The sequence below is a fragment of the Pezoporus flaviventris genome, unplaced genomic scaffold, assembly GCF_033815535.1.
Source record: "Pezoporus flaviventris isolate CSIRO_AGI_PZ_B2104156 unplaced genomic scaffold, CSIRO_AGI_Pfla_v1 ptg000043l, whole genome shotgun sequence".
Taxonomy (NCBI): domain Eukaryota; kingdom Metazoa; phylum Chordata; class Aves; order Psittaciformes; family Psittacidae; genus Pezoporus; species Pezoporus flaviventris.
The window spans coordinates 736,735-761,782 of NW_026892591.1; the positions used below are offsets into that span (position 1 = coordinate 736,735).

A 25,048-nucleotide genomic window follows, 5' to 3' on the forward strand; every position below is an offset into this window, starting at 1 on the left:
TGGCCCGTACTGCAGCCAGTGCCACTGCCTGTGCCTGTTTTGGGGAGCAAACCTCAGGAAAGCTGGGGCTGAACACAAGCAGTGAGCCCCAAGACCTGTATTTTAGGGACACTTTGCAGACTTGGGGTGTGAAGGCCTCAGCGTTTGCTCAGACATAATGTAATGATCCTCTGAACTGCTGTAACTAACCCTGGAGCCAAGCCGTGGTGAGAGCTGGCTGCTGGCTGCTGTAACGCTGTTGGAGATGGAGCCCGCACGTGGCTCAGGAGCAGCTCGGTGCTGGCGCGTCCCCTGAGGGTGCTGCACCCTGTCCCAAACCCCCTGTGTGCCCAGACCACCAGCACGGTGGCAGCAGCCCCCCAGCTCTGTGCTTGGTGTGAAGGGGTACAGAGGGGATGGGGTGATGAGGACCTGAGACCAGCAGGGCCAGGGCAGGGATTGTGCCCCTGTGCTGGGCACGGGTGAGGCTGCACCTTGAATCCTGTGCTCAGTTCTGTCCCCTCACTGCAAGAGAGGCATTGAGGTGCTGGAGCAGGGCCAGAGGAGGGCACTGGAGCTGGAGCAGGGCCTGGAGCCCAAGTGTGATGGGGAAGGGCTGAGGGACCTGGGGGGTTCAGATGGAGAAGAGAAGGCTCAGGGGGGACCTGATGGCTGCCTACAAGTGCCTGAGAGGAGGATGGAGCCAGGAGGGGCTGGGCTCTGCTCCCAGGGAACAAGGGATGGGACAAGAGGAAACGGCCTCAAGCTGCACCAGGGCAGGTTTAGATGGAGCTGAGGAACAATTCCTGCCCCAGAGGGTGCTCAGGCATTGGAACAGGCTGCCCAGGGCAGGGCTGCAGGCACCGGCCCTGCAAGTGTTCACACAGCGTGGAGACGAGGCCTCAGTGCCATGGGTCAGGGGTGGCCTTGGCACTGCTGGGACCGGTTGGATTTGATGCTCCTGACGCTCCGTTCCGCCCCGGTTCGCTCCCTGACTCCATGCCCAGCCCCTCCCGGCCGCCGTAGCAACCTCCGCCACGCCCCATCCCGGCCGTTCCCTCACGTGACGTGTGGTGGTGGGAGGGGGGGCGCGCCGCGGGGCACGCTGGGAAGTGTAGTCCACGCCGCGGGGAGCGCCGGGCCGGCGGCCATTGCCGGGACTCTATTTCCCAGCGCGCCCCGCGGCGAGCCCGCCGGAGCTGGGTCTTGGCGCTGCGGCTTGAGGGGAGAGCGGTGAGCGCCGGGTCGGGGCTGAGCCTGGGGGGCGATGGGGTCGGGGGGGGGACCGGGCGGGCCGCGGTGCCTCGGCCTGGCCTGGGAGGGGCGGCCGGTGACGGAGGTACCTCGGCACGGGGCCTGCCGGGGGGGGGTCCCGGCGGAGCGGGGGCAGCGCTGGGGGCAGCAGCGGTGAGGGGCGATGGAGGGGAGGCCTCGGGGACAGGCCCCGGGGGGAAGGCGCTTGTGGGGAGGGGAATCGGGGCCAGCCCTGGCGGGGAGCGGCATTGGGGTCAGCCCCGCTGGGAGCAGCGATCGGGGCCAGCGTGTGCGGGCCGTGCTGCAGGCGGGTCCCCGTGCCCCCTCTCCGAGCGTGGTGGCGGGGGTATGGAGGCTGCTGCCGACCCCGCTGGGAGCACCCCGCTGCGCTCCGTCCTCTCCGGAGGGTGCTCGGGAATCTGCCCCGGCCCTGTGAGGAACCCACCGGGACATCAGGGCCGGTGCTTGGGGGTCTCGGGACCCCCAAGGGGACAAGGCAGGGTAAACGCAGGCCGGTCACAGGGGCAGTTCATGTGAGTGATGGAACTGCTGGTGCTGCTGTCTGCAGCCCAGGTGTTTAGTGTGAGGCCACTCCAAGTGGTGGAATAGGCTTGTGTCCTGAACATGTGTGTTTTGTGCTGTCTTTTATGTATATAATAGTTTGGGTTGGAAGGAACCTTAAAGATCATTGAGTTCCACCCCCGTGCCACAGGCAGGGACACCTTCCACTGGACCAGGTTGCTCAAATCCCCATCCAATACAGCCCTGAATGCTTCTTGAGCCTTCTGCAGTTCTGACCCTGAGCCACCAAGCTTTGCTTCTGAAGCACTTGTACCACAGTCAGTATTTGTCTGCTGTGGGTTCCGTAGTACCTTACTAAGGCTTCTGCTCCTCTGCTCCAGGGTGGGGGAAAGGGAGGCAGCAAAACACCCTGTTCAGGCAGGATGCTCTGGTAACATGGAGCTGTGTGTCAGACTGACATGGGAGGACACTGACCCTGCTAACTTCATTGTTTCCTGTGCATTTTCTCAGCAGCAGTGCTGCCATAGCTCTACAAAGTCTAGGCTCATAAAGCTGAGCCAAGCATTTTGGTGTCTTGTAGAGTGTGACCTCTGCTGCCTTGGGCTCTCTGGGCTGGCCTGGTAAGAGTTGGGCATCTGAATGAGACTCAGACCCAGCCTTTTCTCTTAAAACCAGGGCAGAGTCACTGCTTCGTTTTTAAATGCCCCTGGAGAGGAATACAAGCAAGGCACTGGCTTGTCTTGGGAACACTGCAGGCTGTGCTGGTTCTCTGCTGAGTCTGATGGTTTCAAATCCACATCTCCCAGATCCCTGCAGGTGCCTTTGCTTTTAGGGCATTTGCTTTTCCGAAAGCCTGGCTCTGGTGGTTGCTCTCTCTAGCACAAAGCACTTCAGGAGATGTGTGTTTTGCCCAAGGTCTTCTTATAATGCTTGTGCTTTAATCATTAAATCATTGTCTCTATGAGGGAGTGTTGGCAAGCTCTTCTGCCGTTGCTGTTATGTACAGATCCTGCCCCTTGATTTGCTTCTGGATTAAACCCTTGGGGACAGATCTGCGTAGAAGCTCTTGACCTCGCCGCGTTCATCGTACCAGAATGAAAACCTAAAAGCAGTGCAGAAAATAGCCTAAAGCAAGACTTGAGAAGCTGGTGGATTTGGTGCATGGAAAGCATAGGCCGTCGGGATGAGTTTGGCTGCAGGTGGCAAGAGAGGAGCCAGTGTCTTGTAAATCTGGTCTTAGGTGACCAGGCGGGTTTATGGCAGAGCAGGAATGAGCTCAGCTCTCCCACCTCCCTGGCAGAACTCTCCCTTTGGTCTGTCCTTTATGTATTTCTCCTACCACGTTCTTCTCTTTTAGGAGACTGCTTACTATTATATCAACAGGCTAAACAAACAGCAACATCCATGCATTCACATCATGTGCCTCAGCAGACTGCCGCGGGCATTCCCTCACAGAATCTTGCCTCATCTCAGCTGGTGAAACGTGTTTCACACAAAAAATCACACTCCAGGGCATCGTGCCCTTGTCTGCCTGGAAAAACTGCTGCGTGCACACGGGGCTGGGTTTAAAAGGGAAGCGCTGCCCCTTAGAATGGCACAGGGCAGTTTTGTCTTTGAACCACTGGGGAAGAAAAGCTCCCACTGTCTCCAGTGGGCTCTTGTGAGTCATGTGCCTTGGCCTGTAAACTTTAGAGCTATTCATTGAGTGCGCATGAGCACAGTGGGAAAAGGAAGCTCACTTCACAGACTGCTTTCCTTGGGGTATGTGTGGTTTTTCCCTCATTCCTCGTTGTGGGATATAGATGAAAAAATCTCTGGAGCATGGGATGTTGGGTTTTCTCTATTCCCAGTTAAATAGAAAATGATCCAGTAAATAGAGAGCTTGTTTCGATGTATCTTGCAGAAGTTCATGTGTGGGGGGTGATACCTATTTCTATACCTGTATTTGCTGTGAATCTGTTTCCTTATGCCAGGACCTTACAGCTGGAGCTTGACTTGAAGTTGTTTAAGCCACACAGGGAAATTTCCTGTCTGTGTTGTGTGAAAGCCAGAGGCTGCAGCGTTCCCCAGGGAATGCCCTAGCCGTGAGCAGCTCACGAGTGCCATAGCAATCCTGTCCACATTATTGCTTGCTTTAAACTGGTACAGGCAAACTAATGTGTTATCCTCTCTGTAGACATAAAGCTTAGATATAACTGCATCTCTACGTACAGGAAGAACAAGCTGCCTGTACAGGTGGCACTTCTCATCAGAGTGCCATTGTTTCCACCAAGGACTGTGCTCCAGCAGCTCAGTTAAAAAGGAAAGTAAATTCAACCCCAGCAATGTGATTGTGCCAGTGTAAACTCTGCAACCTCCCAACCGTGCATGGGGCACAGAGGTGCAGGAAAGGGGAATGAGCTGCTGTAAATCCCAGGGGCTTTGGATACAGTGCAGCTATTCTGACCTCAGTGCTGGCAGCAGCATGGGGTGTTTGTTGTGTTTTTGTAGGGGCAGGTTTCAGTCTAGACTTCCTTCATTCTGGATAACTCCTGCCAGTTCTGTAGTGCTGGATTAGGGGGTTGGTTTGTGGAATTCTGGGATTTGCAGGTAGGGGCACATGATGCCTTTATCCTTAGGAAGAAGGGGTAGAATCAAAGCTCAGCACAGACCTTTGCGGCTTTCATCTGTGTGTTCAGCTCTGCCAAAATCAGCGACACGGCTGATGCTGAGTAAACTTTGCATGATTCGATTCTTCCAGAATGATGGTCATGTTCAGTGGTGGTGACAGGAAGAATGAATCTGCATTTAAAAAGAAGGGTTTGTGCAGAATTATTAAAGTAATGAGGTTGATGGGGTTTGTGTCCCAGCTGATTCTTTTTTAACAGTCGACTTCCTGGCTAACAGTGATTATCTGTTTGTTTCAGCAGTGGGAAGGTCCACAGAGAGCCAGGAGCCAACACAACATCTCAACCCCTAAATGAGGCATTAAGTCTGGTGAACTCGTGCAGGTTTCTCTGCCAGTGTATGGGCTTTGCTGCGTCCCACCCAGACCTGTCTGTCTCAGCTTGTTGTCTGGCTGCAGCCAGAAGGTACATGTGTTCTGGCAGTGGCTGTCTGTTCATTCTCAACCTTTGCCAGGTACTGCTAAGAGCACAGTTGTTTGCTGCTGAGTAAAACAAGCCTTAAAAGTGGTTGACAGTGGGGTTGTGTTGAATGAGATGCTACCAGGTGGTGCTTCATATGAACAAGGAGGAATTGTGATCCTTTCTGTGAGGTTCCACTGTGCTTTTGAGCAACTGGGGATGAGCAATTTGTAGTGGGAACCCTGGGCTCACAATCTATCAAACTGCACCGGTGATGCTCCTGGTTCTGGGAGAGTCTTTGGGTTAGGGATAGAACCACGGAATGGTTTGGATTGGAGGGGACCTTAAAGCTCATCCAGTTCCAACCCCCTTGCCATGGGCAGGGACCCCTTCCACTGGAGCAGCTTGCTCCAAGCCCCTGTGTCCAACCTGGCCTTGAGCACTGCCAGGGATGGGGCAGCCACAGCTTCTCTGGGCACCCTGTGCCAGCTCCTCAGCACCCTCCCAGGGAAGAGCTTCTGCCTAAGAGCTCATCTCAGTCTCCCCTCTGGCAGGTTCAAGCCATTCCCCTTGTCTCGTCACTGCATGCCTCTGTAAAATGTCCCTCCAGATTTCTTGTTGGCCGCCTTTAGGTATTGTGCTGACCTGATTTTCTTTCTCCCGTAGATCTGTTGCTCTCTGTCTGAAACTTCACTAGGGCGCACTCCTAATAGAAATGGCAGGTAAGAGATCTCAAAATATGGCAATGGAGGGAGAAAAAAAAAAATTCAAAAAAGATGATTGTTAGAAAATCTGCTTGTCCTTTGGTCAGTTAATCTTAGAGTCACAGAGTCCCAGCCTGGTTTGGGCTGGAAGGGACCTTAAAGCTCCTCCAGCTCCAACCCCTGCCACGGGCAGGGACCCCTTCCACTGGAGCAGCTTGCTCCAAGCCCCTGTGTCCAACCTGGCCTTGAACACTGCCAGGGATGGGGCAGCCACAGCTTCTCTGGGCACCCTGGGACAGCACCTCAGCACCCTCCCAGGGAAGAGCTTCTGCCTAAGAGCTCATCTCAGTCTCCCCTCTGGCAGGTTCAAGCCATTCCCCTTGTCCTGTCCTTACAGGCCTTTGTCCAAAGCCCCTCTCCAGGTTTCTTGTAGCCCCTTTAGGCACTAAAGCTGCTCTAAGTTCTCCCTGAAGCCTTCTCTTCTCCAGGCAGAACAAGCCCAGCTCTCAGTTGGATTTGGTCATACTGACCTCCCCAGAGAGCTTTAAAAGCTGTGCTCCTTCCTTTCCTGTCCTTTGATCCAGCATTGGTATGTCCTTTTCTATGCTGCTGAGACAGACAATCCAGGAGAAAGCCCATTAGGTGTTTATAGCAAACAGAAAATTAGTGCTCAGGAGACCAAAAATTCCTATGGACTTTGAAAGCAGCCATGGGACATCAGCACTACCTGTGATGGGGTCAGCAGTATCTGTTAACCTGTAACTTTAGGAGGAATCTCAATGTGAAATGCATTGAGTGGAGATGGGTGAGGAGCCACAGAAGACTTCGTGTTTATTTTGATAAGGAAAAGTCTACTGAAAAGCCAAACTGGGCTGGTGACTTCAGCCAGGATTCCATATTTAGTTCTGATGTACTCACAGTGGGCGTTCTCCTCCTCATGTTTTCTGTGTGAAAATGTGCCTGTCCTTTGCATGAAGAAAAGCCTTTTCTTTCCTAAAGCAGCTTTAGGATCTTCCCTGCCAACCTTCAAATGAGGCTCAGGAGCTGCTCCTGCTAAATATCTGTTCACACAGAGATAATGGCAAGAGAAGGGGAACTCTTGTGCTGACAGTTCTTGTTCAGACATTTCCTCTTGTCTTCTGTGCCATTTGGAGGTTTTCCCAGGACATTCTTCATCTCCTCCTCTGGTTGTTTTTCATTCTGTTTACTGGGGCTGAAGTAGACTAGAGACAATTAGTCCCAATGCCCTGCAATCAGACTTTAATCAGCACTGGAAGGCAAGAGCAAACATTCCCTAACGTGTAGAAACACACATCCAGGCACATATACGGCCCAGATCTACGCATCTGGCTGCAAGCTGACGGCAGCTTAAATACAGAGGCCAAAGGCATTTAATGACTTGATTTTAAACCCCAGTTTCTTTCCAAGGTAAGGCTTTCTTCACCATCTCACTTTTGTCAGTGTTTGCTGATTTATTGTATCTGCATGCAAAGCTTTTTTTTTTAGGGTTTATACATTTATTTAATTTTTCCTGGGGCTTAACCTGACAGAAAAACTTGACTTTTAAAGAGTCTTGTCACAACAAAATCATCCCTGACACCTGACTTGTCTTCCCTGAACGGGATCATGTCCGAGTGCTAAATCCCAGTTTGAGATGCTTCCCAAAGGCACCCTTCCTACTGTTATAGGGACATAGCTATTACAGGTCCTAAGGTCTGATCCATGCACCAGCAAGCCTACCTACTCAGAGCTTGTGTCTGAAGGTCAGTCTGCTTGCCTGGGCAATTGCCAGCCTTTCCTCTTGCTTTGGTTTTCTGAGGCTGGAACTCAACACCTCTGTGCAGTTTGTTTCCCCAGATGTTGCTGGCATCTCCCCCTTCCTGGGGCTTACTTGAAGGTTTTTGTCTTGCAGCACATTTGGCACAACTTTACACGGATGTGTAAAGGTATCCAATCCACGTGTTACTTATTAGCTCACCTCTGTTCCTCACTCCAAGCCTTGCATGCGCTGCTGCTCACTGCTGAGGAAGAACCAAAGGTTTGGTCCCCAGGGTGAGGATGAACATGCTGCAGTGAGTAACATGAATGGCCAGAGCTGGCTATGGTTCCTCTTGGTTTTTATGAGACCCCTCAACCTGAGGTTTCATGGATGTGTCCTGGGAAGGTGCAGAGGCTGTTGCTCAACCCTCAGAATGTTTCTGCATTCAGCTAACCTCTGTGTTCTCTGTTGCAGAAAAGGTGAATAACTTCCCACCGCTCCCCAAGTTCATCCCACTGAAACCATGTTTCTACCAGAATTTTGCTGATGAAATTCCCATCGATTATCAGTCTCTGGTGAAGAGAATCTACCACGTATGGATCTGTAAGTTGAATAAGAAACCTGTGCTGGGAAAACATATATAGGTAGTAAAAACCCTGTAGATCTCAGTGATTTACATGCTTTAAAGTTTTGACTGCAATTAGTTGATGAGAAACAATGATTCCTCTTAGAACACTGTAATACAACTTTAGGCCTGAATTTGAAGCTGCTGTGCCTTGAATCTTTGCCACAGATAAGCTGTTGGAGAGAGCGTGGGTGCTAGAAAAGTCTATTAGTAAATTTGAGGAACAAAAAAGCAGACCACATCTAATACCTTTGTTAATGTTAAGTGATGTTTTACTCCCCCAAAATAACCCTCTTAAAGTAATTCCCAATTCACCTGAAGTAAGATGAGTAGGAAAATTCTAGGCAAGAAAATGTGGCCCATATGCTTGCTATAGGGAAGGGTAAAATTCCCCCTTGTCTGTGCCATCCACAGGTTTCCCTTCCCAACTGAAGCAGTGTCTCTAGCCATACAGTGTCTCTTCCTTAGCTATCCAAGGCCTCAAAGCATTCCCTGGCTTGCTGGAGAAGGGTGCTGATCCTCTTGGTCACAGCTGGTGCTTTGCTGATACTCGGTCTGAGCAGACCTCCTGGCTCTGAGCTCGTCTTGTCAGGCTTAGCTGTTCAAAAGCCAGTAATGAAAATTGACCATTCTTCTCCAAGGAATGAAATGGGAATGAAACTGGGGGGGGCAGATCTTGAAAAGCACGGGGAAGGCTTTGGAAGATTAAAAATCCTTTTGCCTTGCTTATCTTCTTTTCCCCAAAACACTTGTCATCCTTTTTTACCCTTCTCACTGAAGGAAAGCTTGTTTTCTGCCAGCTAGGCATTTGGTGGCATGGCTTTTATTCCAGATGCATAGGATGTGTGTACGAGAGAGATTTGGGTGCATAAATAATGGAATAATCTGTCCCTCCATTGTTCTTTCGTTATTTAGAGAGGCTGAAATGAGCTCTGTAATTTTCTTGCCTGAAGAAGCTGCTTGTCCCTTCAGCCTAACTGCTGAAACGTTGCATGCTGCAAAGCTGCCTTTGTCTGCGGCTCTCCCTAGACAAAGGGTCCCTCATGCCAGTTAATGGCAGGCTGGAAAGGTGCCATTTGGGACATGAGCCCATGGCTGGGGGAACCTGGCATTTTCACCAGGAGTGGGAAATTCCCATCTGCAGCAGGCTTCCTTTTGGGGTCTCCCTGACTTTTTGGGGTAGGATGGAGAGCGACACATAGGAAGGAAGGCAGTAAAGAAGAAAATGCTGCTGTTGAAGATAGAAACATAAAAGCCGTTGCTAGAAGGTTGAATGCTCCTGTTTGGATGTGAACATCTTATGAAGGTGGGTTGTGAGTTGAGGAAACCTGTACCAGAGCTCCCACTGCTGGAGAACAAACTCCTACCTGGGGGAATCACCAGTTCCCTCAAGCTTTCTGGGTGCTCTTGGCTTGCTGGCTTTGGTATTTTCATTAAGTAGCTTTTGGAGAATAAATGACTTCTGAAAATAAAAAATGTGGAGAATTCCAGCTGATTACTGTGTAAATGAAATTGAAATCATTAAAATTCTTCCCCCCCCAGTATTTAGGTACATCTAAACCACTGCCTATAAAGCCTTGTTGTTAGCTACTCAGGAGAAATTTTCTTTGTAGTAAACCAGTGTTTGATTTTAAGTCTCCTGGAATGTGTATGTCAGAGGTAGCAGCTGGGATCCATGTTTTCACCCTACAGTCTTCCAACTGCTATCAATATTAATTTACAACCACAAAATGTTGTAGTTGTTCAGCAGTCCCATGGCTGCTGGAGGCAGGTGGGTCTGTGCCAAGAGGAGGAAATAGAAGTCAGAAGGAGGGGCCAGGCTGGACCGTGACGTGCAGGCATGATGCAGAGCACCACATGCAGTGAAGCAAGGAATGGGCAGAGCATGTGGACTTCCCATGGGTGAGAGGAATACAGGGATTTAATTTTGACTGAACAAATGAGGCCGGGGCCTAAAGTGTTCCTGTGAGCTCATCACCAAGTGGGACCCAAGGGTCTTGGACCCTCCACCTTCTCATTTTTTGTGTGCTAATTGATAGAGGTTCTTAGAATCCCAGCCTGGTTTGGGTTGGAAGGGACCATAAAGCTCCTCCAGCTCCAGCCCCTGCCACGGGCAGGGACCCCTTCCACTGGAGCAGCTTGCTCCAAGCCCCTGTGTCCAACCTGCCCTTGAACACTGCCAGGGATGGGGCAGCCACAGCTTCTCTGGGCACCCTGTGCCAGCGCCTCAGCACCCTCACAGGTTACCACAAAATTTTTAAGAGTTGTCATCTGTTTTCCAGAGCAGGAGCTTGTAATTGTGCCAAGCCCCTTCGACACTGGCAGAGCTTGGGGGATGCAAGGACACTGCAGGGAGTCCCTGGGGCACTGAGAGAAGCACATGGAGGAAAGCAGAGCCTCTGGCATGGAGGTCAACTGTAGAAGCTCAGAAGTGTGCAGCCCCCATCTGCAGGGATGATCAGCTTCAGGGAAAGAGGGGAGCAGCATCTCTTTGTTCATGTCTACTTAGCCCAGCGCTGGTTTGCTCTGGGGGCCGTTGTCAACTATGCCTTTTTATCCAAGCGGCAGGAACAGGGATGTGAAAAGGCCTTTAAGCCACCCCTATGGTCCCATGTTCTCAGCTTAATTGGAGTTTGCTTTCTCCCTCGCTCAAGGCAGCACTTTCAAGCCCTGAAGTTAACTTCCAGGGTTCCTCAGGGGCTCAGGGAAGCAGAGAGTGAGCCCACAAGGCAGCGTGCTGGCTCTGTAAGAGCTCTTGAGGCAGCCTCAGCAAGCACAGAGACCAAAGTCACATTGAGGCTGGGTGCAGGGCAGTGTTTTACATCCCTCTCCTCTCGTAAAGGGGTTTTGCTCCAAGTGGGAATTGAACCTTGCTCTTAAGTCATCATAATACCTGCCTGAGTCTTGTATTGCTTGCAGTCTTTACTACCCATCCTTTGGCAGGTCCCAAAAGAGTTTCCTCATCATTCTGCCGCAGCACTCCCTTAGGAAATGGATGTGTCTCTGCTGCCAGCTCTTGGGGCCATGCAGGATCCTGAGACTCCCTTGGGGAAGCTGCATTACTGGGCTTGAGTTTCCCACTGCAGCGTGGACCCTTCCTATTGTAATTCCGGGTTTTTGTTTCCTTTTTGCATGAAGATGTGGAACTGCACAACTCACGGTCTTTCCTCTGTCCCTGTTACAGTTTACTGCATCACACTAGTAGTGAATATCATTGCGTGCCTGGCATGGTGGATCGGAGGAGGCTACGGGGTCAATTTTGGTCTGGCCATCCTCTGGCTTATCCTCTTCAGTCCCTGTGGCTACGTCTGCTGGTTCCGACCTGCCTACAAAGCCTTTCGGTAAGTAGAGGTAGTTTAGTTTCAGTTCCCTCTGAGGGAGAGGGATATTGCTGGGGAGAGCTCCTGTGGATGTCTCTGTCTGGGATAAAGTTAAGGACTTGATATCTGAATGTCTTGGTTCCTTTCAAACTGAAGAAGAATGTGGTTACTTCTCAATCCTAGACGTAGGACTGAAGGTCACCTGCCTCGGGTTGGAAGTGGGCAGCAGTGAGTGGTTTGCCACTTCCATGAGGGTAAAATTCAGATTTTACTTAAACACTTCAAGCTTAGCAGCAGCCTCATATCAGGGTAGCATTAAGATAGATGTTAATTTGTTAAAGCTTCACTGAGGTTTATTTTGATGGCAAACTATTAAGTTATTAGTTTTTGAGCACTCTGGTGGGGTTTGTCTCTAGGTATTTGAGAGCTTGGCTGCTTTGCTTTCTAGATGAAAGCAGTTCCCTGGAGCGAGCCCTTCTGAAACTCCACAACTGTTTAAAGCCATGCTACATTTTCACTTTAATTACTAACATTTGCATTTGCTCATCTCGCTGTGGATCACAAGGCATCATTCCCATGGCAATACATGATGCTTGTCACAGCCATGAAGGTCCCAAGCAGTTTTCAGCCTGGCACAGAGGAGGGAGGGAACTGCCCTGTGTCACTCTGCAGGTCACCAGCAGACCCCAGACCCCAGTCAGGGATTTGGGCTCTGAAGGTGAAGCTCTTTCTAGTTCCCCATTACCAGAATACTCTGGATTTTGATTATTCACCAGATACTGTGAGGAGTTGCTTTAAATTACAGCCAAAGCAGTTGACAGGAATGGGGTTGGCAGGTGGGGCCCTATCGATTCAGTACATGCTGAATTAGTTCTTTAAATGTTCTTCTGAAGTTATGTTTTGTGTGCAAACAGCACTTGGGCATTTGTGCTGGTGGGACTTAACCCACCAGTGACTGCCTCATGGAGCACAGGGGAGGATTCCTTCTGGTGGAGATGGAAGGCCACTGGGTTGGATTACTCTGAAAGCTTTAAGACGTGAAAACAGAAGCTCTGAACTCTTGCCCTCTGGAGCTGGGGTTTTGTCCCCATCCCAAGTTCAGAAGCCCGAGTGCCTCCAAGTGCTGCAAAGAGCAGTTTCCATTCTGAAGTCTGGGAGAGATCACTCCTCCCCACTGACCTCCTCTGGGCTTCCCAGGGACTGTTTCTAATGATTTCTTCAATGTTTGTATGCATTTAAGCAGCTGAATTCTGAAAGGTCCCCGAGGTTATTCTGTGTAAAGACTTCTACAGTTAAAAAAACAATAAGGCCTAGGGACAGCCTGGCAAGCCCAGAGATCTTTGACATCAGTTGTAGAAAAGGCTTGCAAACCACTGCAGTGGGGCAGGAGGTTACTGGGGGATCACAGCTAGTGGTGGATGAGGACGGTGAGGGTAGAGCCACTCGCTGCCTCTGGTTCTGGGCACAGGCCGCCCTGGGCCTCGTGCTGGGAGGATGCTTCTGGAAAGGCTTTGTCACACATCTGCACCCAGAATGAAATCAGCTGCGGAGCTTTGGTGCTAGGGCAAAGCTGCTGCAAATGTGCACCAGAAAGCTGCAGCTGAAATCACCTTTTCTGGATATTCTCACTAATTCCCACAGATCCTTTCAAACCAAGGCTCCTGCAGCCTTTTCAGGTTGTAGTTGCAAGAGTGTTTGAAGGCTCAGCCTTGAGCCTAATCCTTGTTAATTGGATTATGATAGGCTCTCCTGTGAACAGGCCATGTTTAAAGTATTTCTTTCACATTGCTGTATGCTGAGGTGATATTTGAAGGGTGGGATCATGAGGATACAGATTTCTTTCCCAGCATCTCTGACCGACACGTGGCTCGGAGTGGCTGGAGGCTTTTCCACTTGTCTCAGACTAGCCAGGATCCCCTGCTTGGCCTCTTCAGAGCCTGGGGTCCTTCCTTCCTCATCTCTTTAGGCAGCAGGGGCTAGGATTAGAATACTAATAAACATTAAAATGATCATAAAATCATAAAGATTTAAATACTTTTAGGGCTTAAGCAGGAGCTGGGAATGGCTGGAGCTCTTTTGTAAACTCCCCCTTGCACTAAGCTGCCTCATAAGCAACTGAAGTGTTTTTTGTAAATCTCTTCTGTAAATCATGGGCCTTTTTAGTTCCTGAGAGAAAGGGAAATGTTTGTACCATTAAAAATGATAGTTTGGAAGTCTTAGATGTGCCTGACATAGCTGGGATAATGGGATGAAGATGTTCTGCTGCAGTCCTGTGGCAGAGCCCACACTTGGGCAGGAGAGGAGAGTGCCCAGTGTACCCCTGACAGAGAGGCCCTCAAAGTAACTGGTCAGCTGCCTTGTGTCCATGGTCATCTGCCTGTTGCACCTGCGTAAATTAAAGGACCTCACATATTTGGGATGCTTTCAGCCTGTGCATCCTGAAGATGTGGAGCCTGCAGAGATGTCAAAGCCTGCTTCTGCATTTCCCCAGCCAGGGTACCACCCGCTTCTCCTGTGGCTGTTTTTCCTCCTATTATGTCCCAGTGCTGGATGTTAACCATGGGTGTATAAATGTGATGATGAGCAGCCAGTGAGACATTCCCAGCTGGAATTCTCATGCTCGGTTATCACTTTGAGTGTATGGGGCCACTGCCTGCCAGTGTTCAGCCCCCTTGTTCCTGCTTGCTAGTGGTTGAGCTGCTCAGGTGTCAGGCTGTGCTGTCTTGGGATGAGTGGTCAGAGAAATGATTCAGGCCCTCTGTTCTGCTGGAGACTGTCTCTCCTCATGTGTCACCACATATGCAATTGCTCTGGTGGAGCTATTGCAGGAGCCAGGCTTATTGGAAGAGATGAGGCACTGATGATTCATGGGTCTGTGTGCTTTCTCTGCTAGGGAGAGAGGAGTAGCCTTCAAAGTACACAGCTGCAAAGGGACCTCTTCTGAGGTACCACGTTTGTGTGTGATGGGGTCAAACACCCGGTGTGAAGCCACGTGAGGTGCCTGTCTCCCCCTCACTCACTTCCTCTCTTCCTCCACAGGTCAGACAGCTCCTTTAATTTCATGGCCTTTTTCTTCATCTTTGGTGCACAGTTCATCCTCACACTCCTGCAGGCTATCGGATTCTCCGGCTGGGGAGCCTGGTAAGCAGCATACTTCAGCACTCAGCTCCTGGGCATGAGAGTTTCAGGCTGTGGGCTGCTTCCATGAACTTTTGAGAAACTGGTGGGAGTCTGTAGAAGGTGAAGTGGAAGAAGCTTTCTGGTTTCCTCTGTGGCATAGTTATACCCGCTCTTGGAGTACACAGCTGTGTTTTCATTGCTGTATTGACAGAACTCGGATATCTTGTTACCTGCTTGTCTTTTTTAGCATCTTCCTGCAATGTCCATTCCTTTTTAACTGGCCAGTGGCAAGATTCATCTTCTCTTAGCCTTGCCCTCGGTGTCCTCATAGCACATGGTGAGCAGTGTGGGATGACTCACTGTTGGCCTATAGAGGAAGTATTGTCAGAGTTGTCTTAAAATAAATGGGACTTCAGTGGCTGTCCCTGCTTATGTTATAATTGTTTGGCATTTTAACTTCCTGTCTGTAGACACTTGAGAGCAGTTGCTGCTGAAATGACAAGAGAAAGTCCAAGCACTCCGTATAGCATTTTGTTTTCTCCAGTGTTCTCCAGTTGCCCTACCTGATTATTGCCATCAGAGGAGTAGGGATGCAGTGTAAATCCCAGGGCCCTCACGTTCCCTGATCCCAGTTCTGGTCTCTCGACACATGACCTCTGCACAACCAAAAGCACCTTAGGAATAAACCTGCTCTGTGCAAAGCCTGTGCAGCTGGCTGTCCCCAGGGCTGAGGCTGGGTTAGGGAAGGATGCTGGCAAGTGAGATTTGAGGGCTTGGAGAAGTACCTGCCTGAGCTCAGTTTAATCCTGTCCATTTTAGAATCGTAGAATCATAGAATAGTTAGGGTTGGAAAGGACCTTAATATCATCAAGTTCCAACCCCCCTTCCATGGGCAGGGACACCTCACACTGAACCATCTCACCCAAGGCTTCATCCAACCTGATCTTGAACACTGCCAGGGATGGAGCATTCACAACCTCCCTGGGCAACCCATTCCAGTGCCTCACCACCCTAACAGGAATGAATCTCCTCCTTAGATCCAATCTAAACTTCCCCTGTTTAAGTTTTAACCCGTTACCCCTTGTCCTGTCACTACAGTCCCTAATGAAGAGTCCCTCCCCAGCATCCCTATAGGCCCCCTTCAGATACTGGAAGGCTGCTCTGAGGTCTTCATTGTTCTTTTAATTTTCAAGAGCTTTGAAGCTACCTTGTAATTTCTGGGTATGAGTAACCACCTTTTCTGGTGATAAGGGCACTTTAAATGAGAGCTGTCATGATATTGTTCCTTTATTTGTGCTTCTTCCAGTGGATGGTTGGCAGCCATTACTTTCTTCAGCACCAACATTGCAGCTGCTGTGTTTATGCTCTTTCCTGCCATCATGTTCACGATGTCAGCGGTTGCGATGCTCGTCAGCATTATAAGGGTAGGTGCTTTATGTGTGTCTCTGGTTTGGCCTCTCCGCACTTTGTGTCACAGTGATGTGAACAGGCAGCTTAGCAGCCACCGTAAGGCATCGCTGCTTTGAAGGTTTTATACAGCAGTCAGTTGGTGTCTCATCTAGAGGAGAAGTCCAGATAACACTAGGCAGCTGGGGCTGGATGTTGTCACCCTGTCACAGCACTCGAAGCAAGCTTCATTGCTTATTAGGATAGTCGTTGATGGTAAAGGTGAAGCATCTTGAGATGGCCTGCAGTGAGCAATGGCTGGCAGGATTGGAAGCGGTCCTTGGTTCTCTCAGCAGGATGTGGAGGTAGGTCTGGAACACTTCTGTAGGCTGATGGCGGAGGAGGAGGGAAGGTGGAAGCCCTGCTGAAGCAGCAGAGTCAGTTCTAGAGAGGTTTCAGCCCACTGGCCTTGCTGTGGGATCCCTGACCTGAATCCCACACTTGCAGCTGTACTGGGTTCAAGTCTTGGGTTGATACTACCAATTTACACCTCTGTTCACTGTATTATTACAGTCTTAATGCTATTGTGCCATGGAAATACAGCTCTTTACAGAGAGAGAAGCAAATTCATGCTGCAGTACCAAAGTAGCTACAGCTCTTCTGAGGAGAGAGGTGTGGGTGCGTGTTGCTGACCTTCTTCTTGATCCCTCTCTTTCATCCATTAGGTACATAAAATCTACCGAGGGGCTGGTGGAAGCTTTCAGAAAGCTCAGGATGAGTGGAACAGCGGCACGTGGAGGAACCCCCCCAGCAGGGAGGCCCAGTACAGCAATTTTTCTGGGAACAGCCTGCCAGAGTATCCCACAGTACCCAACTATCCCCCGGGAAACCAATGGCCTTAAGCAGCATGAGCTGCAAACTGCCTGGATTCTCTTCTTTTTGGTCTTTTTTATTATTGTTATTGGAAAAGATCGTTTGCATTCCTCCCCAAGCACCCCAGTCACCTTGGGGACTCTTTTGGTTTTTGCCTCCTCATCTCTGCAGCAGATAGATGCTGTCAGCCCCTGCCACCTCCAGAGCACTGCACGGCCTTATCAGAAAGTCTTTTGTTTGTGTTGAATTACCAGTATTTGCCTCGCTGCAGACTGAGGAACCAACCATTCCCTGCCCTTGCTTGAGGGAATCCTCTTGTGACCCTATGTGAAGAGGCTTCACTTCCCCACGATGGCACACACTATCACAACTGCTCCTTCTGCCTTCCCTGCTCAGTCTTCATCAGCTACCGCTACCTGAGTCGTCCTTAACAAATGCAATCAGAGCATTAGTAGCAACTGGTGTTTACTCTCCTGGATGAATAATCTGGAATTTTTCACTCTAAGGGAAATGCAACACCTAAATTATTTGGTACTAGTGATATCGAAGGTATTGTAATATCTACAGCCTCATTTGTTTGCACACTCTGGTGAAGAATCCTGTAGATAACGGTGCTTGCTGTGGGTGAGTGTTGTTCTGATGGGAAGTCCACAAGAGTCCTCATTTGCCTGGGTAGGACTATTGTTATGCTTAGGAGTTTTGTTTTCTCTGCTGCCAAAAGGATCTGTATGCTTCAGAGGTGTAGGTTCATCTCATTTGGTTAATGATTGCTCGCTAAAAGCCTGATTCAAAGCCCACTGAACATTACTGAGAACCTGGCTGATGCTGGGCTTTGGAGCTGGCTGCCTGGGGGATGGTCACTCCATCACAGATAGGCAGCACAAGATCTCTATGCCATCCAACTTCCACTTATGTGGCATCCAGGTTTTGTGCTGACCCAAGGAATGTCCTACTAGACACATCTTGCTTTGTTAGGACACCCTGTTTTCTGAGCTCCCCCCCAGATGCAAGATAATTGTTGATCTCAGTGCTGGGCCCCCACTGTGGGTTGGGAATAATTCTATTACAATGAATAGTTTGAATTCTGCCTTCTACGGATGTAGTTGAAATCCACACAGTGGGGTCTGGTAGGCAAAGGAAAGCTTGTTAGTCCTTGTAACTGGTGTTACTGGGCAGACCTGGTCTGTGTCTGTGTAGCCAGCAGCACTTTCCTTCCATGTATGAGCAGGGAGAGACTGATTCTTGCCTTTCTCCAAGAAGCAGCTTGAGAGAGGATAGAGTTGTTGGCAGGGATTGTTTTCCCTGAGAGGCAGCATCCATCTCATTGTTCATCTCTGTTCTGTGCATGTACATCAGGACTCCTGGAGTCTGAGCCATCCAATTCCCCTGTGTCCTCCAGGCAGCAGATCCTGCTGCAGTCAGATCCTGCAGTTTTTTCTTCCCCTTCAACAGCTTGCTGTGAATTTCTTTTTATTATTTTATTTTTTCAAACATCAAAACTGGAAGGTCAATTCCCAAGATTTTTTTATAGGAAGTGAGAGTTCAGAGTCTTTAGCTCTGAAAGTTCTGGCCAATAGTCCTGTAAAGGACACAGTGGTCCACTGCAGAGGCTTGGGAGGTGTTGGGCACCCCGTGGGTCAGACCCAGAGGCTGCCAACAGGCTGCCAGAGGTGTTGCAGTTACACTGAGTAACTGGAAAACAACCTTGGCTCCTGGAAAGGGCCAGGGAGGTTGTCCTGGCTCAGTGGAACTGATTTGCAAGTGATCTTTTGAAAACTGTCTCTCCATGTGCCTTATCTAAAGAATTAATCGTTCACAAAGCAGCACTCTTCCTTCCCCACTGCCCCTGCACAACTCCCCAAATGCTCTATTAACTTTTCCTGTGTCACACAGTAAATACTGAGTGCAGAACAGCTCGGAGGCTGCGTGACACCTTTGGTACTAGGGCCAAAGTGACCGTGACCCAGAGGGCAGAGCACCATCACCATCCTGCTGCAGCCCCTGCCTCATGCTTGGGGGTTCCATGAGCTGGGAACACAGCGTGAGGGCTTTTGCCTTGTGAATGTGCAATGTGCTTGAATTTACCAGAACACAACCCAACCCCATTGTTAAGCTTTTAGGTGCCTTTGTCTTGTGTCAAGCGTGATTTTCTTTGTTGCTTTGCCATCAATGGTAGGAGACCTGCCTGGTGACTAACTCCCTGGAAATACAATTGCACTACAGGGGAGCGAGGAGGGTTTAATCTGGCTCATTAAACCAAGACTGGCCATGTCTGGAAGCTGGAACACGGTGCTCCAGAGTGCCATGCTCCCTCCAGCCCTGCCCCTTGCCATCCTCAGCCTCTTGCCAAAGTTCTTCAGAAGGAATTGGTGTCTGTGCTTTTTTAGTGTGTGAGGTTGGAGGTTTCAGAGGAACCAAACTGAGCAGCAGTGCTGGGGACTCCACATCCTGCTTCACCTTGGGTTTTTTTCCCCCCTTGGTGTTGTTTTGAAGTACCCATCCCCAGTCATATTGAAAATGCTTGATGCCAGAGAGGAGCCCACTAAAATGGTTGGAGCAGAACACCAAACTCGTGCCCCATTCATATACACTGCCAAGATCTCCACAGAGCTTGGATGAACCTCTCTGGCTGGGATCTGCCACCTTTCATCCCCCCTCCATCCTTTTCAGTGCCAGGAACTGTAATTCCAGAAAGCTGACAACACTCTGCCTGAACATGGCATATTTGGGGTGGGTTAGGTTTATTTTTTTCTTTGGGATTCTGTACATTTTTAAGTGTTTACATTAGATTTCTAACACCATTAACCTGGACCTGGCTCCTGGTCGTGCTCGGCAGCACGTGGCGTGTCTGTGTGCGATGTTTCCTGTCACTTGTGGAGCTCTGAGGTTTGTTTGTGGTTTGTTTTTTTTTCTCCTGATCACAAGACAATAAATGCTCATCCTGTGCTTGATGAGAAGAACTGGCTGCACCAGAGAAGTCTGTTCCTAGGTAACCACAGTGATCTGGCAGAGGGAAATGGTGAAATCTGTTTCCCTCCAGTATCTCCCACCTGATGTTGTTTTTTCTTTCCTTTAAAACAACAGCGTGTTTATGGCTGAAGCTCATCCTGTGTGCTGGGACAGGTGTGACAGCAGCACAATGTGCTTTGTACTCTTACAGGTGCCCAGTAAGCATTTACCAAAGGTGCTGCTATTACGCCCTATGAAGGGAATGAATAGCAGAGGTGTGGGTGGTGCTGAGAAGATCCCATCTCCCAAGCACCAGCATTGAGCTCTTTCTCCTGCCCTTGCCCTTGGCCTTCTTGAACTCCATGAGGTTCCAGCCTGTCTAGGTTCCCATCCCTTCCATCCAGTGTGTCACCCACGCTACACAGTTCAGTGCTGTCCTTGAGCTTGCTGGGTGTGCTCGATCCCACTGTGTTGCTGATGGAGATATTAAACAATGCAGGGCTCTGCTGTAGTGGTGTGCTCAGCTGTGTATAAGGACCTGTCCCCTATACCTGGGTCAATACATCCCACACTGTCCCCTCACTCTGAGACACATTGAGCTGCTGGAGCGGGGCCAGAGAAGGGCACTGGAGCTGGAGTAGGGCCTGGAGCCCAAGTGTGATGGGGAGCGGCTGAGGGACGTGGGGGGGGGTCCAATGGGGAAGAGAAGGCTCAGGGGGCACCTGATGGCTCCCTACAAGTGCCTGAGAGGAGGATGGAGCCAGGAGGGGCTGGGCTCTGCTCCCAAGGAACAAGGGATGGGACAAGAGGAAACGGCCTCAAGCTGCACCAGGGCAGGTTTAGATGGAGCTGAGGAACAATTCCTGCCCCAGAGGGTGCTCAGGCATTGGAACAGGCTGCCCAGGGCAGGGCTGCAGTCACCGTCCCTGCAAGTGTTCACACAGTGTGGAGACGAGGCCTCAGTGCCATGGGTCAGGGGTGGCCTTGGCACTGCTGGGCACGGTTGAATTTGATGCTCTTAAAGGTCTTTTCCACCCCGGTTATTCCCTGATCCCACACCGATCACCCCACACCGGGGCTGTAGCTCACCCTACAGCGGTGCCACGGCCAGTACCGGGGCCTGTCCCCACGGCCGGTACCGGAGCGCTCCGACCTCCGGGCACCACGGAGTTAAACGGTGACTCCGCCAGCAGCCGCCAAGCGCGGTCCTGCCGTAAAGTGCCCCCTGGCTGCCGCAAAGCCTCCCTCACGTCGCTCGCCTCAAGCCTCCTATTCTCCAACTCACTTTACGCCAACGCCGTTGCGCCACCACCCTCTTGTCGGCTGCGCTTGCGCCGGGCCTTTCCGCTTTGGAGTTGGTATTCAGGAAGGGCGCTTACGCCGGCGGCTTGGCGGGGGGCGTATGGGTGCTTGCGGAGCCTACGCCGATGGCGTAGCGTTTTGGCTGGCTGGCGGCGGAGTGGTGAGGGGAGGCGAGAGGCGGCGTGAGGCGAGCCGGGCCGGGGGCGCCGCCATGGGCAGGCGGCCGCGGGGCAGCGGCAGCGGGGCCCGCCGCTGAGGGCCCGCCGAGGTAACGGCTGCCGCGGAGCCCCGGGGCTGTGCCCTGTTGCTGCGGTTCGCCCCTGGCCGGGACCGGGCAGTGCCGGGGAGTGGGGGGGCCGGGCCGGGCCGGGCGGTGCCGCAGGCGGGGGCTGGCGGGGGCCGGGCCCGGGGCGCCGGCTGGGGGGCTGTGGGCACCAGGCAGGGCCAGGAGAGCTGGAGGGGCCACGGGGCGAGGTAGGTGCTGTGGGGAGGCCCAGGCATGGCCGGGTGGGGGGGGGGGGGGCGCAGGGGTGGTGGGGCTAGGGGGGAACAGGCTGGGCCTGGGGGAGTCAGGCTGGGCCCGCGGATCTGAAGGGGCTGTGGGGTTCGGGTTGGGCCGGGCCGGAGGGCCCAGCGCCGCCTGGCTCCGTTTCCTCTCGGCCGTGCCTGTTTCATGGCCCTGGGGAAGGGGTCCGGGTCCATCGGGGATCGCGGTCCCCCCTCTCCCAAGGCCTCCTTAGGGCCGGGTCGGTGTCAGGGATGGGGCCGGGCCTGCCCCCGTTGTGTCCGCCGGGCCCGCGCCCTGCCCCGGCCTGCCCGGTGGAGCCGGAGCCTCGCAGGATGTTGGCTCCTTTGTATGTGGCTTTCCTCTCTCCAGAGGGCTTGGGAAGTGTTTATTTGGGGAAAGGGAGCGTGCTGAATCTGGTATTTAAAATAGCTTTTTTTTTTTCTTTAGCAAAGTGAGTGAGGATGAATGTGAGAAACAGGAAAAATAACCCTCCCCCTTCTGCCCCCACCAAACAGGAGCTGACTTTATCCCTTCCTAAGGCAGCCAAGAAAAGAGGTTTGAGGAGGAGAAGCAGCTCTCCTGTGGAGCCAGGCCGCCAGAGGCCTGTGCCTCCTGTTTGGTGACTGGCAGAGGGAACTGAGTGAGGCTCTTGGGGCGGGGGGCAAAGAATGTGAAGTTGGGGGGGGTATTTGGGAAGGTGTCTTTTCTTTTGAGGAATGGCTCTGGGCAGCACGAGGACCTGCTGTGTATTTCTGGAGTTAAAACCCAAACTTCGTTAAACCTCTTTCAAGTTGCCATGAAATGAACGTGTTCTGAGCAAACTACAGGTAACAGGGACCCAGGTGAAACCCTGCGCGAAACAGCAGCAGGCTGGTGAGTGGTTTGCACCGGTGTGTTTGGAAGTTGCCTCATGAACTAATCCCTTCGTTTTCCTTCTGTACAACAAGTGGTTGGCATCTGGAGGTGCATTCGGAGGAGTGTGTGTGTCCCTTTCCCAGCTGGACTGTCCCATCGCCCTGCCACACGCAGTGAGCCCCCGTCTCCGGCACAGAGCTTTCAAAATCGGGCCTTATATAACAGACTGGAGACAACGTTTGGTGTTTGCCAGTGTGTCTGAAAAAGAATTGCTGTAAATTAGGGCAGGAGGCCTCCGTGGGGATCCTGTGGAGAGGCCTTCTCTGTGGCGGGATGGGCTCGACTGCTGGGAGGAACTTGCCAAAGCTGCCTTGGGTTTGGTTGAATTCGGTGTGATAGGGAGGAGCATTGTTTGGCGATGGTTTTGTTGCTGCTTGGCACCTTTTGGGCCTTTGGGTGGGTTGTAGTCTTGTGTGGATGAGGATGATCTAACCCCAACCTGCCCCTGGCAGCTTCTCTGGGGTCTGTGGTGGTTTGTGCACTTGGGGAGCCCCCAGTTCTCCCTGGGGGGATTGTCTCCTTAGCTTGGAGGGACAGCTGCCGTCCCATGTCTGTCTGCTCAGGGTTTGATCTCCTTCTCATTAGCTTACAAATCTGTAAGGCCTTATCAATCAGTTGTGTTGGTTCTTTGCCAAACCAGCTGCTGTTCTGGTTTGCAGTTGCATCAAAACAACTGGGGTGCAGTTGGTGGTTTGCAGGGGAGACTTTCTTTCGTGCAGCAGTTTCTCTGGTCCTACTGAATGGAGCTCTCTGCTCTGCCCTTGCAGTGGGTTTGGGGTTGCTTTTCGTTGTTGCAGCACTCTTGAGCAGAGCGAGCAGAGAGGAGGAAGTTGGCACTTGCAGTGCAGCAGGTTTCTGGGTGCTTCCCTGCGAGTGCTTGTCTCTGCTGGTGTCGGTACGTGGGGAGGCTTTGCATCACCTCATGCTCTGTATTCCCCTGCCAAGCTCCTGTGCAGCCCCAGGGTGGTCAAAACTGTTCATACGGGAGTGACTCAGCGGATCAATGGGAATGACATGAGGGCTGTGCTCACTGACAATCAGTGTTTTCCTCCCACCCCCTCCAGCCCCACTGGGCTGGAAGAGACCATGTCTGAGAGCAACTGCCTGTAAACATCTTTACTGGACTCAGGCCTGATGGTGCTCTGTAGTTTTCTCCCCCTGCCCCCTGTGGTATTCCTGGCCAGGAGGAGCCCTGATGAGCTGTGCTGGAACAGCAAGCCTTTGCTTTGGCTGCTCCATCCAGGTATGTCCCTAGCATCCAGTCTGGGGGCTTTACAACCTGCTAGAAGGACCAGTGCTTGCATGAGCCAGTCTGGGGAGGAAGCTGTTTATCTGTGCTTTTCAGGTAGAAGAGCTGCAGCACTACAGGCATTAAAGGCTTCCTGGAGGTGGTGAGGAAGCCTCGGGTGAGCAGCAAGCCTTGCTGTGCTTTGCTCCTTCTTGGGTGTGTACAGGAGAGGGGCAGAGCTCAGGGCTGTGTAAGAGATGCTCTCCTTTGGCTCAGCAGGGCTGGTGAACGTGAGGTTTGGTACCAGGGTGCAGTGGCCTGGTTTGCCTTGTGCTACTCCTGTGACTTCCAGCTGCATCAGGACTCAAACCCTCTTCCCTCACAGTGCTGCTGAGAGGGGGGAGACTCGGGTGCCAATGCAGGAGCTTCCTTCATGTGCTTATAACGGCTTTTTCCTCGGAGCTTGTGGGAGCAGCTCTGCCCACAGCCCTGTAATTGAGCTTTGACTGGCAGACTTGGCTTGTCTTGGGCGCAGTGAGAAGCTGTGAAATTGAGCCCAGACCAGACGTGGCGTGGTTTGGAGACTGCTTTGGTCCTGCTCTACCCTGGGAGCTGGAAAGGGAGGAGCAGGAGCCAGTGCCAGCAGCTCAAGGATTCTGCTGGAGAACAAGTTACCTTCCTGTTAGAAAAGCTGCATACTTATAAATAGTTTTGGGGTTTCATTTCACTGGATGTTTATACTTCCTATGGGCAGTCTGTGTCTCCAGCTGGTCTGTCACCGGAGAGAAAGAAGTAGGACTTGGCTGTGAGGAAGGTGTAAAGGTGACTTTCTGCTGGGCCAGCTGAGTCTTGGGGCTCTCTGCCTGGCTCCCACATTCCCACTAAGCTGCCCTCCATCTCCTGGGGAATTCTGAATGCCTGCGCAGGCTGCAGCCCTTCCTGTTGGCCAGCCCCTCCCTTGCATGTTCTGGTGATGCATTATTCTTAATAACTGCCTTTAAAAAAAGCTTCCTGCAGAGCATGCATCATGCTGAAATGTTCCCGGCTCTCTCTTGCCTTGTCTTCACTACCCCATCAGCTGCCAGGGTGAGACGTGGGGCTGCCTTTTCAAGGCTTGTCTCGGATCAGAGCTGTGATTCCCCCCAGTCCTGCTGGGCCAGAGAGGGAATTGGGATGCAGAGTGCAGGGTGTGAGTGCGGTATGTGTCTCCTGCCTCCTGCAGGGAAGCCTGCAGCACATGGGTGCACTCCAGGTGATCCCACACTGTGTCATTTAGGAAGTGGTTCCTCAGATAAGCTGAAGCTTGTAGGTCAGACTTTGCAAGGTGTCTCAAAATGCTACATGGAGCAAGATGTCCGTGATTTCTTTTGTGGCCTACACTAAGGAGAGTTTGCTCTTGGAGTAGAGGAATCCAATTAGTTCTTTCAAGACTTTAAACTGGCTTCTTTGGTTCCAGAAAGACAAATGTTCTCCATGCGTCCAGGAAGCTTTCCCAGGTGCCCATGCAGTCTGTATTCTGCTGGAAGATTGGTGACAGTT

At 51.6% G+C, this 25,048-nt stretch overlaps 2 protein-coding genes across 5 annotated transcripts in view; both read left to right on the top strand.

The window, feature by feature from the left end:
• The first annotated feature begins 1,091 nt into the window (after positions 1–1,091).
• On the top strand, positions 1,092–19,576 carry SCAMP4 (secretory carrier membrane protein 4). 2 transcript variants are annotated; one of them, XM_061466752.1, is made up of 8 exons: positions 1,092–1,212; positions 4,662–4,731; positions 5,487–5,542; positions 7,758–7,886; positions 11,093–11,249; positions 14,268–14,369; positions 15,655–15,772; positions 16,460–19,576. In XM_061466752.1, exons 3-8 carry the CDS (start codon positions 5,536–5,538, stop codon positions 16,634–16,636), a joined length of 690 nt encoding a protein of 229 aa, XP_061322736.1. In that variant the 5' UTR covers positions 1,092–1,212; positions 4,662–4,731; positions 5,487–5,535; the 3' UTR covers positions 16,637–19,576. The 2 variants fall into 2 exon arrangements, with proteins under 2 accessions (XP_061322736.1, XP_061322737.1); XM_061466753.1 differs by lacking the exons at positions 1,092–1,212; positions 4,662–4,731; positions 5,487–5,542 and adding an exon at positions 6,144–6,329.
• A 1,320-nt stretch (positions 19,577–20,896) lies between these two features.
• Positions 20,897–25,048, top strand: part of CSNK1G2 (casein kinase 1 gamma 2) — a 32,534-nt gene continuing 28,382 nt past the window's right edge. For 2 of the 3 annotated variants that reach the window (XM_061466746.1, XM_061466748.1), the window contains exon 1: positions 20,970–21,126. The gene's annotated coding sequence lies outside the window, so the exon portion shown is untranslated. Of the gene's footprint in view, positions 21,127–25,048 lie in introns of all 3 variants that reach the window. The other variant, XM_061466747.1, reaches the window with a different exon arrangement.